Genomic DNA, 12,519 nt, shown 5'->3' with positions numbered 1-12,519 from the left:
CATCTCTCATCTCTTCATCTCTTCATCCGTCCGTCCATCTCAACATTTTTATTTGTTCTTTTCTCTGTTCTCACAGTTTTCTCATGTTGCTTTCTGTTTATCTGCATGCTGTAGATCCTGGTCTCAAATGAAACCTGTTCAGCGGTGCACTACTGTTCAACAGAAACCTCAGATTACAGATTTTATAAATAAATCATAAACTGTGTCGCAGGAACGAGGCTCACATTCTCACAAAGATCAATTTATAAACTCCACAAAGTGACGTCCCGTGATTAAAGTGAAACTTTAAAGTATGATTCAGGAGATGTTTATCCGATCAGCTGATGATGCTTCGGTGTTGTGGCATCATTTATTTCCCAGCGTGGCACACTCTCCCCGTTTGGTTCCCCAAACAGGTTAAAACAAAGTAATTAGCTGAAAACACTACTTGACCCTGGTGTATTTCTAATTTCACATATTTCCCCAAACTCTAAACAGTCTGCTTTAATTTCATTCGGCTTTTTAGACTTACAAGAATTTAATGAGTTTGTAGTTTTCCTCTGGGTGATGTAGTCAGAGGACACTGAATCCTTGTTGTGTTAATTAAAGCTCAGAGTAGTGATGGAGACGGGGAGGGAAAATGGAACAGCACGGCCTGAAGAGCCCGCGAGGCAGACTGTCGGGGAAATATTGTTTCCCAGTTAATGACTTGTTTTATGTACTTAGATGGACGCTGATCTCAGGGGGACGCAAACTCTTTTTGGGGCTCCCGGTGGACGGACTGAGATATAAAGGGGACGGAGATGAATAATGACATCTTGATATCCTGATTTGCACAATCCCTTCAAGATAAATTCATCCTGTTTTTTTATTTACTGCTTGGTTAAGTTTTAAGTGAGCCAAAAGTTAGCTTAGATCTTCTGCTGTTGCTGAGTTTGTCACTCCAGCAGAGCAACTCTTAAACCTTGTACTTACTGAAATACGTTCTAGAATTGGGACCACTTTCCTCACTGTTTAAACAGAAACTTCAATTCAGACTAACCGACTAGAAACACTCAGAAAACACTCACAATGATCGTGCACAACCTATTTAACTCAGCAGCTAAACTCAGGATCACAGAGTCTGCAGAGTAATGAACGTCATGGTGGTTTGCCGAGTGTGGTGACCACTTGCAGAGCTAGCTCCCCCAGTATTCAATCCTCCTTGCAGGTTAACCTCCTCATGCCTGTGCTGGTTATATGTCAGTTTAATCAGACACTAGATCAACAGACTGACAGACCACGCCACAAGATGCTATCTGACATCTGTGATGGTTTACATCCAGGTAGTAGAGCTTTATTTTGCAACAGTAGGCTTTAACCAGAGCTACAGCCCCTGCTAGTGGAGGTAGGATGCACTACAGCTCAGACACAACATGTGTTGGGCATTTCAGGGCCAACGATAATAAAGAAACTGTCTTGTAAAGTGATGACGTTTATTGTTTAGACACTAAACAAGCACATCCTTATCCTTAAGTGGTGTGGCTGCAGCTCTTGAGCACCATAGCTGGTTGTGTTTGGTTTATGATACCTCAGCAGGTCTCTGCAGCTGCAGCATATAATTAACCCACATTTACCCCCAATTACACCGCAATTATGGCTTTGAGCCTTCTTATTAACAGCTGTTTGGAAACTCTAATTATATCTGAGTATAACAATAACAAAAAGAGTTAAGCTCAGTGTTTACAGAGAAGGAGGGATCTCTGTTAGAGAGCAGTGCACCGCCGCAGGACGTCTGAGATATCGACCGGTTAGATTTTGAATTGAAGTTGAATATGTTTCAGAGATTCAGAAGAGGAAACATACAGCTGAGGTGTGCTTGATTTTCTCTCCTTGAGGTGATATTGTTGTATCACTTTGAAAGTAACAAACACAAAGAGATGTAAATCAAGCAAATCCCAGCTCCTGCTCCTTGTTTTGATTTTTGAAACCATGTTCAAATAATGTCATCTCACACCGTGTTCAACCCTCCATCCCCTTCTTTTTTTCTTATCCTTCTCCCTCCTCCCCCCGATCCATCCATTCCTCTCCATCCCCACTCCTTCCTCTTCCTCCCCCCCTCAACAGTGTGGACGGGAGGCCGAGAACTTTGACCGCTTTTTCACACGCCACCCGCCGGTGCTGACCCCTCCCGATGAGGAAGTGATTCAGAACCTGGACCAGGATGAGTTCCAGGGATTCTCCTTTATCAACCCAGAGTTCCCAGGAACTGTTGATGCCACCCCTGCCACTGAGCAGGCTTGATTTCAGCTCATGCATGGACACATGGACACACACACACACACACACACACATTTACATATACACATACACAATCATCCCCCTGGACCGAACACAGAGTATCCCTGAAATGATTTGTGCCGTCACAGGCGGCGAGGATCTGACTCACAGACGTGGAGTCAGCTTTAAACACATTGGTGGTTCATGCTGCTGCAGCCTGGGTGATGTGTTGGGGTGGTGATGTGGTCTCACGGTGGTGCAGCAAATTCAAAATAAAAGTTATGACCTGAATTAAGAGCATTAAGGGAACGATAACTGGTATTTACCCCATGCTTCTGGGTGATACCAACTTACTTCTCCAGCTGTTTACTCAACAAGAGGGCCAGGTTGACCGTCCTCTGTGGGTCTTACACTTACAGGTACCTCAAATAACCCCACTTAAGATAAAAACAAACTATCATTTGACCTAGTTAGCAATAAGTTTGCTGCTGAAGAGCTTGAGATTCAAGAGTTTGTTGAATTTGGAATTTATCTGCGTTTAAAAAATACGTCTGACGCCGAATTCAAGACGATAAGAAATCAACGCCAAACTCAGATTTGCAATCTAAGGATCAAACGATGCATGTTTTGCTTTGACAATGAGCCATGCATTAATTCCAATTCTCCAAACACACACACTCACACACACACACACACACACACACACACACACACGGTGGCATCATCTGCATACAACATATCTACAGCATTCAATGTTAAACAACGATATTGGTGGAACTTGTGATTTAACTTTTCTTTAAGTCATTCCTCGGCTATTTTAGCGCATCCTGAGTTCGGCCTGTATTTCTGGTGTGCTTTTTATTCAGTGTTTAATGATAATATTAATAATAGTGTCTATGTTTATCCTTATCTTAGCTAAAACTGGAATGCTTCACATACTTGTGCATGAGTTTCTATATCAGTAATATAGCCCTGGACTCTGTCTCCCAGCAGTGTTTTACCATCTGCTCCCTGCATCGTGTGGCTGTTTGTTCCTGAATGTTTCAAACATGGAGACGGTCGGCTCAATATCAGATTTCTTCTTCTTCTTCTTTCTTCAGCGAAGGGAACACGATGTTACAGTGCTGTTGGGAAATGTAGTCTCTCTCTCTAAGCTTCGAGTTAGTTGAATAGATAGATAATCCTACTTCTTATACTCTGATTCTCTGTTATCTAGTATTTAAGTAATGGAAGAGACTAGTTAGTTTCTGTGCATGATACCAATACCTGGGCGTTTGTTTACAGCGTATGTGTGTGTGTGCACGTGTATGTTTTATATGTGTGTGAAGGAGTACTGTGTATGAATTCAAATTACTGCGTTTGTATTTTTGTATGTGAGTCCATACCTGCCTTCCCAGCACCTGGAGTCAACATTTTTATTTCATATCAAACAGTGTTTGTATGATCCACTTTACTTCCAGCCAGCTGCTCCACCAGGCAGAAAATGAAAGGTGGAAGGAGATGAGAAAACAGCTGTTTCCTGTAGGAATGCATGATGTTAGAATAAAATCAGCAGACAGGCAGATATTAAAAAGACTCAGCGAGAGAAAGCAAACAACGTGGCGATAAAAGCAGAGTTAGCGTTGACATCCTGGACCTCGATAGTTCCTAAAAATGAGAAGCTAAGGAAGTTTGTGAGTTTATAATCCGTGGCCTGATTTAAAAATGCAGGTCAAGTTCTGGAGCATCCTAAAGTTTGATGTCCTTGGAGAAGTTTGTGCGAGCAGACGGCCTCCGACTGAACAAGACGTCCAATATATCATGCAGCCCTACTTCTACGGTCTACTTTCACAGTGCAGGTTTGGAGACAGAGTTTGAGGCTTAATACACTGTGATCTGTGTTTTTCAAGAAGCTGTCTGCATGCGCAATAAGAACTTCCATCCCGACTACAGGCAGCAGCAAATGTGAGCGCAGGTTACGGCTCGTCCTCGTGAGGCAGGAAAATCCTCCACGTGTGTGTTTTTATCATTTGTTTTCCAAAGCTAGCAATAATGTTGTTGACAGGAAGGTGCTGATCCAACCTTCAGAAGGAAAAGCTGGGTGTAGGGCTGTAATTCATTAACATGCAAAGACTGTGAGGTTGTACGGCTTATTGGTTAGCGGTCTTATCTCGGCTAAAGGAGAGTGCTGCACCGTGCACGCTCGGGTGGAAGCAGCTGAAGTGCTTCCACATATCGCAGGGGTGCATTCAGGTTCAGACGTCGTGTTTATCAGGAATAGTTTTTACAGTGCAAGCAGGAGAACAAGGTCAGTGTTAAAGATCCATGCAAGAGTCATCCAGACTGGAGAGATTTCAAAACATTTGTTACAAACTAAGTCGCAGAAGAAGCATCCCTTTCATCACTCAGAAACATTTACAGCAGGCGGCGGTACGAGTGGTTGAGGATGTCAAAGCAAAGCAGTAGGAGCAAAGGTCGGACCCCCTTAGATTGAAACCCCCCTCTCAGAGGATTTAGCCCCCAGTTCTAGATCCCTTCTTGTGTCACTGACACCTGTCGTGCAGAGCCTTGCCTCTTGGAGTGGACGTAGTGATAGAAAACATCACAATTAACACGGCGAGGTCGGTCTCTTGTATTTTGACGCTTCAACGCTTTTTTGTCACTCATTACAAATCCACAGAAAAACGAAGATGTGTTTGTGACCTCATTAATATGTGTCCATTGTTGGTGTCATACATTCACTGTCTGTATTTTATCACAGTCATTGTCTACTGTATTATTGTAAGGGATAACTATATATATAGAAGAACACATGTATGACTGTGTCAAACGTTTGATTCACCATGTTGTCAGTATTTCAGAGGACGAGTGAAGAACTCCAGGATCTGTGTTTTTTGTTTCTTTGATTCCTTCTTGCTGACGGAGAAGTAAAATGAACTCTGCATGAAAAATGCTTTACCTTTTTATTAGTAAGAGTTTATATTACACATAACATATTCAGATGATTTATGTTCTTTGTGTCAGCAGTGCTCCAAAAGTGTGATCCAAGCTACTCTGTGTGAAAATAAGGCAATATATTTGAAGAAAAAAATGCTTTTCACAATGCTTTCCATGTGCCAAATATTTTTTGTTTTCCAGGAAACAGGCATACCTAAAATAAAGATTTAAAAGATGTGACGGGAAGGTTTTTGTCTTTATGCCGTCTTCATCGTGTGGAGAGAGAGGGAGCGAGTGATGGAGAAGGGGAAGGAGAAGAAAGAGGAAGAGGGGAACAATTCAGTGATGACAGGAGGCGTGAGGACGAGGTAGTAAGAAGGGACAGTAGTACGGAGGAAGCAAAGGGAGGCTCTGTGAAGCGAGGCAGGCGGCTACGACAGGCTGTGCATATTTCATGGCTGCCACTTATCATAAGAGCCTTTCCCTGATGGGGGAGCGTAGGTCTGATGACTTCAAGGAAATAACATGCAGAACACGGCCTACATACACACAGCCCTGCTGAGCCACTCAGCTGCTGCACGCCGCCTCTAAAGCTGCTCCTGATCCACTTTAGTCAAGCTGCTGCTGCTGCTGCTGCTGCTGCTCTTACTAGCTGCACATTTACTTTTAATAGGGGTTACTACATCTTGCACCATTTACTATCTCTACTACAAAGCAATGTTTACAAGCGTGGTCAAAGGGTGGATGCACGCGGTGCTGAAGAACGATGTGTAGGAGCATTTTCTCAGCACAGTAGGAGTCTGATTGTGAGACTGAAATCCACTGGTGAAGGTTCAAGTCTGAGGAGGGAGAGAGGAGAGCTGCAGAGGTTAGATTTGATGGAGTTAGTCAAGACTAGATTTTTGTGGAAGGTATATAGAAGGAGTTAGCTTCAGGATGTGTGTGCATAATGGACAAAAGTTGATTCCAATATGTGAAGAAAATGAAGAAATGCAGCATGAATGGCTGCTGCACCTCTTCAACGATAGATTTTTATACTTTAGTTCAGATTAAGTGTCCTCCCCTCGCCGTGGCGCCCATAATCTGAACAGTTCTGGCAGCAGACCTGATACTGGACTTTGTTGCCTGTACTCTGTTCATTGTCATGCAGCTGAATTTTATGCAAATGTATCATAACAGCAACACAAGCTCCCGTGTAACAGTGAGTTCCAGCACATAAGCTGTATAAAGTTTGTATTGGAGTGGATGTAATAGCCATGTACACAGTAAGCCGCAGCACTGCTGGAGTGTGTGTGATAATTAATTCCAAATGTTGCGGCCCCCAAATTAAAGCCAGTGGCTTCAGCACAAAGCCGCCTGCGCTTATCAGCCCAAAACAGGTCAGCGTTCGATACCGCCTTTCATTCACCCCTCTCTCCTCTTCACCTCCCTTTTCCTCTGTAGCTCTCACTCTCTCCCCACATCCTCGGCTGACATCGGCTCGTCTTCCGCTAATCCTCTCGTTACTGAAAAGAGATGGGGTGAAAGAGAGAGAAAGAGGTGGAGGGGAGTGACGCAGAGGAAGAGAGGGAAGGAGAAGGGAGGTGTGAAGAGGGAAAGACTAAATTAAAGACTTACAGTCATGTTTCTCTATTAAACCTCTGCCTCTGGAGCACAGAGAGGAGAGAATGATTGTTTTCCACATTGTTGCCGCTCCATACTCGGAGCTTTCTATCCACACATCTCTACCGAGGGCCACTGATATTTATCTCCCTCCCTGTCCCTCTCTTTTCCTTTTTTCCTCTCCCTATCTCTGTCCCTCTGCCTCACAGCACTGACTGCAATTGAAGCGTGTTGAGATGGAACACATTATGAGCTGGCCTACATGGCTGGCAGCTGTGTATGAGTGTGTGTTTATGCCTGAGAGAGAGATAATGTGTGTGTTTTAGGTGATAAATATCTGTGTGCATGATCTGCAGCAGCGTGCACGCTGGATTTAAATGGTTTGTTGATATGAACGTATACATGCTCATCTTTCAGCTCGCATTTGAATTTAAAGTCGGCTCTCCTGCAGGACCAACGTTGGAAACGATTAGCTCGACAGTGTAGCAATTAGCAGTGACATGAGCCGGATGATGAAGTGTTTGAGGATTCACTGCTGTGTTCAAACTGCATTAAAGGAACTACGTATCACAGCTGTTTAAGAAGCCCCGCCTTCAACAGTGTTACTCACGTTTTTTATTAGCTTTCATTCGAAACAGGAAACGAGGAGAGGCTAATAGATGCATGTCATGATTGAGCATGTCAGTAACATTCCTGTGCTCACATACAGTCCCTTAAAACTGAATTTGGAGCAAGTTTCGGTACAGATGTGGACTTCTGGACTAGGGCTGGGCGATAATTCCATAACAATAATAATTGTGATATAATTTTTCTTGGTATAAATATAAAAAATGTACCTGTGATTACACCCACCAGCCACTAAAAAGAAAGGTGGCTCTAATGGTCCTTGAATGCTAGTTGCCTCCCTACATTAGACAGGAGAAGAAGATGGCATTGAACAGCCAATCATGTAGCAGGGTTAGGGGTAGGCGGGGCTTAAAGACGTCCGGGGCAGAATGTAAACTCAGCTGAAACGAGCGACACTGAAGAAATCTCAAAACCTAGCAGCTCAAAGCAGAGTTGACTCTGCAGTAACTATTAACTTCCTACCCTTCATTTAATATATAATTTCAGGATGTGGGTAAAGGAAGAGCAGTGAGACAGCTTCTGCTGTGCATTTCAGACACGTTTAACGTCCACCGCGACCGTAGGATAACTGAATAACCGTGATGCATTCACTGCACTGTGGGAAACAACATCACTCTGCCTGTAACCCTTAGTAATCTTAAAGGGGAGAGCACAACAATACTCCACTAAACTGATACACAGAATACAGTTTGATATTTCTTTGTTGTAAATTTAAATCAAATTATGGGAATAACCTCAACCTGAGAAAAAAAGGAATCTACAAACTGAAACTTCACAAAAATCTCATCTTACATTAAAGACCTGCTTCCTGTTAGCACCGTCAGAAATGATGGATTCAAGAAGCTTATCAGAAAACTAAATCCAGATACAAACTAACAAACTGTCTGGTTTCTTTAAATTCACTCAGGAGCAAAAATCTGACTTTATAAATGAAATCATGATTTGATATTTTATCGTGATAACATCATTTTCAATATCGCCCAGCTCTATCTGGACATCAGAGTCACGGTCGAAGTAGCTGCTACCATCCTGGTGCTGAATCACCTGTCGGCAAACTTTGTCATCCCCATTCACGTGACTTCTGAAGCTCCTGTGCTCGCTGTGAAACCCCTTCAGTTCAACGTGTAGTTTTAATGTTAAAGTAAACAACACCACGTCATTGTGAACGCTGCACCAGACCTCTCCTCCTCCTCCTGGATAAACCCGGGTGACATGAGATAGATCTGTGTCCCTGTGGATGGAGGGAGCTCCTGACAGGCTGGTGAAGGTAGGAGACTGAACACTGGTTCCTCTGAAACGCTCTCCTGTCCCTCCCTGTCGCTCTCAGTGTTTCTAACTTTACGTACGAGCTGCATCGCACGTGTTGAAGCAACGTCTGCGTGACTTAGTCCTGTCTTATATCCTTTACCCTGTTTCTTCTACATGGTGTTAGACGCTCTGACCTGTGGATGTGTTTTAATGTTTTAAAATGTGTTGTTTTCTCTGTGACGGCTTGTATCCAATCCATTCTCTGTCTGTAATAATACCTGCTCAATGCTTGATCCTTGGAAAGGTGTCCACTATGTCCACCTGGTTTTGGTTCATGCATAAGTTTGCACATCATCCTCGCGGCGTATTCATTCTACGACAGACAGAGTATGACTCATCTCACGCTGTCTTTGAAGAATCAGCCTAACGTGGAGCACAGAGATACAACCTCCCGTACCTTCTCCTCTGTTCTCCAACACTCAGAGTCTTAACCGTGACATCACGGCGCGGTTAGCATGGGCAGAATTAAATCCCAAGCCTTGCTCTCCAGTGTCAGTGAATCCTCCTCTAACGTGCCCCTCCCCCCTCCGACACACACACACTCCTCCATTTTTAACACTCTGCTCTTGCTCTCTCTTCTTGCCTCCATCCGTTCACCCACCGAGCCAAGCAGTGCATTAACAATGCCCTGCCCCAGAGAAACCCTCTACTACCACTACACACACACACACACACACACACACACACACACACACACACACACACACACACACACACACACACACACACACAGCTTTTCCTCACCTCCCACACAAAGTCACAGTTGCCTTTACTCAAGTGTCTCCGTCTTTTTCGCTTGAGTCTTAGCATCTGTTTTCCATCCCTCCGTCTCCGTCACTCTCCTCCTCACTTCTTCCTCTCTCTCTCCAACCTTCCCTGAAGTTTATTCACAAACATGTATTTTAAATATCCTCTGCCTTTTACAATCTTCTGTTTCTAGCCTTGAGCTGTGTTTCATTTCTTGGAACAAGGTAGACAACACATGGCTTTTTATGCGTCTGTGTCTTTTAACTTCCAACACTAAGACCAGTCTGCTTGTAGCATCTTAAACATAGATACTACAAACAGTATGAGCAAAAGGATGAATATATATACATGCTCATTTTAAATTTGATGCTAGTGACATGTTTGAAATAGTTGGGACAGGGACAACAAAACAACGACATTCTTTTTGGAAATCCTGGACGCTGTGTCCTCCGCTCTAAAGAGGAGAGGGACCACCCGGCTTGTTATCAGCTCACAGTCCAAAGCCAGCATCCCTGATGGTATGGGGATCATAAGAGTCCATGGCATGGGTAGCTTCCACATCTGGGAAGGCTCCATTAATACTGAACAATATATACAGGTTTAGGAGCAACATATGCTGACATCCAGACCATGTCGTCTTCAGGAAGACCTTACAGATTTCAGCAACACCACATTCTGCACGGATTACAACAGCATGGCTCTGTAGTAGAAGAGTCCAGGTGCTGAACTGGCCTGCCTGCAGTCCTGACTCATCCCCCATTGAAACTAAAAATACAACAAAGGAGACCCTGAACTGTTGAGTTGAAGGTTTCAGCTCTTATGGAGTAATTGTTGTTTATGTAACTCACCAGCAGCAGTGAAACATGCAGAATGAATACATCTCTGTCCTGATCTTCAAAGTGAAGACTCCCTAAAATCAGAGTCTGTTGGAGGATTTTTTTATGACTAACAGAGTGAACCGAGTGAAGTAGCACACCTTCACTTCTGTACCGACATCTTTCCCTGTCAGGTCAGGTGTAGGATGTCTTCCACAGTCTTGTACCTGTCAAAGAAGACACGGGGAGGCTCATTGTTGAGCTGTAAAAATATCCTGGCCTTACAGAGATAATGTTGGAAAAGAGGAAGGTGTTCACTCTGAGACCTGGCTTTAGAGACGGGATTTAAGGGCATTAAAGACACGGAAGAAACAGAAAAGTCCTCTATGATCAAATCAGAACTGTGTTTTATATTTATTTAAATACAGTAAATGACCCAGTTAGCATTTTTTAAGAGATTTAAATATTGTTTAGGTCGAGAAATGGTCGAAATCAGAACATTGAGATAACAGATTTCCACTGAAATATACCAGTTAGTGCTTACTGGGTTTTATATGTAAAGTTTGGGGGTAGTTTCTAGAGTATGATGTCAGGGTTGTGCATTTACTTGTTAAAAGAAATTGCAAAAGAAGTTCTCATTCACTCACATGGGTTCAAAACAACTTAAAGTCAGTGGTACTTATTACAAAGTTGACGTTTTTGGTCAATTTGCAACGACGCTGGACGACACAATGCTAATCCCTATGCTAAGCTACAGGAAATCAACTATCCGAGCTTGGCATAACACAGCAAGATTGGAAACAGAGCGAGAAGTTGTCTTAAATCTATCTGCAAACACCTTGTTTGTGGATTTTCTTACTTTTAAGGCTAGCAGTTTCAACCGTTTCAAAGTCTTTATGCTAAGCTAAGCTAATTACCCTCTCAGTACAGCTTTGTATTAAAAAGGCACACATGTAAATGATCCATCCAGCAGGCTGGTAAACTGTGCAACCAAGATATCAGAAAGTGAACCCCTAGCATGCACGAAAAGAAGCTCTGTGCCTCTCTATGCAGACGATCCTGTCCTGACAGAGAACTAACACTAACGCTTTGTCTTCTTCTCCTTCTCTACGATCCATCACATTTTCCTCCACACACCCTCGCCCTCCCTCCTGCATCATAATCTCATAAACTCCACCTGCAGAAGAACCGCCGTGACACCTGTAACTTTGACAAGGAGTTCACCAAGATGGTGACGGACCTGACGCCGACGGACAAGCTGGTCATCATGAACCTGGACCAGGACGACTTCCTGGGCTTCTCCTACACTAACCCTGCGTACGTGGCTCCCAATTAACCCGCACCGGGTCACGCTGATGGACTGGTTGAATATCAGGCAGATAGGAAGGCGAACTAGCACTACAATTGTACTTTGTGTTTGTTTAGTTGATGTCTGTACACGTTAAAGGCCACCGAGTACAAACAAAAGGTATCACGGCTTTCAAAGTAGACTGGACGCCAAAGATTGTGAATGAATCCATCACACGAGGCAAACAGAAGCTGAGTGATGATGAATTTATGGGAAAATGTAAACTCCAAAAGCCAACAATTGACTGTTTCCATACATCATGATGATAAAGAAAGCCCGGACACCGTACTAACCTCACCACCTCAGTCCTCATACGTGGAGTCTGATTATTCACGAGGCAGGAATGAATGTTTTTCCTGAGACACATTGTTGCACCCATTTTCATCTCACCTGTTACTTGTCTTAAGTTTCTTTAACACGTTTCCTGCACTCATGAACACATCCGGACGTAACCCAGCTGCAGTAGACTCAGCAAACCTGTTAAAAATACACATTTAAAAGGATCCATTGCGTAACGGCAAGTCCATGAGGTTATCATCCCACTCAGCAGCGAGGTTAAGCTTACGGTAGCACAGTAGCATCCTGGGAGAGAGGTTAACCCACTCAGTGAACACACAGGCTGATGATCATTCAGGCAAGAGCTAGTCGTAGTCTATGTTTTTGCAGCCAGCCTCAAGTGGACACCTAAGGAACTGCAGGTTTTTACACAGAAGCGTTGACTCAGGAACGGGAGCAGGGTTTTATTTTCAGGATACGACGGGACCAAAACAAACAAGAGCTGCTTTTAGATTAGCAAGTGTCTTACACCGACAACTGGACCAAACTGACATGCTGTTCTTTCACGAGCACGTCTGTTTCATATGCTTTTTAAATCTATCAGTAAAAGGTGTAACTTCCTGAAGCTTAAAAACTGCATCA

General features: G+C 43.5%; 1 protein-coding gene across 1 annotated transcript in view; it reads left to right on the top strand.

Moving 5' to 3' along the window:
* LOC117832229 (protein kinase C beta type-like) overlaps nt 1–5,394 on the top strand; it is a 95,950-nt gene extending 90,556 nt beyond the window's left edge. The window contains exon 17 of the mRNA XM_034711275.1: nt 2,086–5,394. Coding sequence (XP_034567166.1) covers nt 2,086–2,262 — 177 coding nt within the window. The 3' untranslated portion in view covers nt 2,263–5,394. The remainder of the gene's footprint in view (nt 1–2,085) is intronic.
* The last annotated feature ends 7,125 nt before the right edge of the window (nt 5,395–12,519 follow it).

Source organism: Notolabrus celidotus, chromosome 20 (genome assembly GCF_009762535.1).
Source record: "Notolabrus celidotus isolate fNotCel1 chromosome 20, fNotCel1.pri, whole genome shotgun sequence".
Lineage (NCBI taxonomy): Eukaryota > Metazoa > Chordata > Actinopteri > Labriformes > Labridae > Notolabrus > Notolabrus celidotus.
This window is presented reverse-complemented; position numbering and strand designations above follow the sequence as displayed.